The sequence below is a fragment of the Vombatus ursinus genome, unplaced genomic scaffold, assembly GCF_900497805.2.
Source record: "Vombatus ursinus unplaced genomic scaffold, bare-nosed wombat genome assembly UNPS02015406.1, whole genome shotgun sequence".
Lineage (NCBI taxonomy): Eukaryota > Metazoa > Chordata > Mammalia > Diprotodontia > Vombatidae > Vombatus > Vombatus ursinus.
The window spans coordinates 4,080,247-4,082,172 of record NW_020955184.1 but is presented as its reverse complement, the minus strand read 5'-3'; the positions used below and the strand labels follow the sequence as shown (position 1 = coordinate 4,082,172).

General features: G+C 35.7%; 1 protein-coding gene across 2 annotated transcripts in view; it reads left to right on the top strand.

Moving 5' to 3' along the window:
* The window catches only part of PSMA6 (proteasome subunit alpha 6), a 27,051-nt gene that overhangs the window by 8,681 nt on the left and 16,444 nt on the right, over positions 1-1,926 (top strand). For both annotated transcript variants that reach the window (XM_027847435.1, XM_027847436.1), the window contains exon 2: positions 1,115-1,209. In XM_027847435.1, the coding sequence (XP_027703236.1) occupies positions 1,115-1,209 (95 nt within the window). The remainder of the gene's footprint in view (positions 1-1,114; positions 1,210-1,926) is intronic.

Below are 1,926 nucleotides of genomic sequence, written 5' to 3'. Positions count from 1 at the left end.
TGTGTGTGTGTGTGTGTGTGTGTGTGTGTGTGTGTGTTTGCCTCTCTCTGTATCCACAGTACCAGCACATAGTAAGCATTTAATTAATGCTTATTGATTTATCATATAAGGTCTTAATGTTTCACTTTTGTTTTTTATATGCTGTTTGTATTCATTTGAGGATATTGGGGTGGATTTTTAAAAACAAATATTTATGGTTTTATTAATGTTTTTGTTTTTATATCACTCATTTCTGGGCAAAAACCCTCTTCCCTACCCCCTAGAATCAAACTCTCCTTTGTAACAAAAAAAAAAAAGAGATAGAGAAAACAATCTATACAGTGACATACTATGACAATGGACACAACATTCTTCCCAACAGATCTTCACACATTTTTATGAATTCATCCTATTTATCATTTCTCACTGTGCAGTAATGCTTCATGTCATCTATATATTCCTCAATTAATAGACACCCATTTTGTTTCCAGTATATTTTTTCCAAAAAAATATTTGTTAAATAACTATTTGCAAAGGCATTGTCATATGCATTGGGGCTTATGAATATGAATAAGATAGATTACAACTGAATTTGGGCGCATAAATAACTCTAATACAGATTAAAACACAAGTCTATAGGAAAGGAATGAGATAGGTAGAGTGAGGAAATAATTTAGGAGTGAGGGAAGCTTTCATGGAAGAGGATTAATATATTAACCATGTCTTGAAGGATTTTAGCAGATAATGAAGATTTGAGATTAGGGGAGGATGGGTATTCCAAAGACAAAATCAGCAAAGATACAGAAATGGTGAACTAGATCTGGGACAAATTTGGAAAATAGAGGATAGTCTGGCATGAGATAAGGCTATAAGGAAGTTGAAGTCTTGAATGGCAGACCAATGAGTCTAGTGATGTATTGAGTATGCAGTGCAATGTCCAGTCATCTCCTCTCCAAATGATGTTTCCAACTGAGCCTGGGAAGGTTTTCTTTCCAGCCCCATTTTTGAGCTATTCCTTTAAAAAGGGACTTGTTTGGGGGGTTGGGGGGAGGGGGTTTCTGCTTGCCTTGAAGAAAATGTTGTATCGTAAATGAATGAACTAAAATGGATTTTCTGATTATTTTTGTGTTTTTAGAATATGCTTTTAAAGCTATTAACCAGGGTGGCCTTACATCAGTAGCTGTCCGAGGGAAAGACTGTGCAGTAATTGTTACACAGAAGAAAGTACCGGTAAGTAATATTCATTCAGTTACTTGGGTATATTAGCTGCAAGTATTCGACATGATGTACCTCTGTGTGTACGACCATGTTTAGCTAACAAAATGCTTACTTTAATGGGGCAGCTAGGTGGCACAGTGGATAGAGCACCGGCCCTGGATTCAGAAGGACCTGAGTTCAAATCTGACCTCAGACACATAACACTTACTAGCTGTGTGACCCTGGGCAAGTCACTTAACCCCATTGCCTAACCAAAAGCAAAACAAAAACAAACAAAAAAAAATGCTTACTCTAACACTACTTATCTATAAGGTTCTAATTGATCTTTTTTTATATGTAAACAATTCATTTATTTATTTTGAGTTTTAAACATTCACTTCCATAAGATTTTGAGTTTTAAATTTTCTCCCCCTCCCCAAGACACCATGCAATCTGATATAGGCTCTACCTATGCATTCATATTAAACATATTTACACATTAGTCACCATGTAAAGAAGAATTAGAACTAATGGGAGGAACCATGAGAAAGAACAAAACCAAACAATAAAAGAAAAGGAGAACGAATTGTATGCTTCCATCTGCATTCAGATTCCAAAGTTCTTTCTCTGGATGTGAATAGCATTTTCCATTGTGAGTCTTTTGGAGTTGTCTTAGATCCTTGCATTGCTGAGAAGAGCCAAGTCTGTCAAAGTAAATCATCGCACAATGTAGCTCATAACTGTATACAG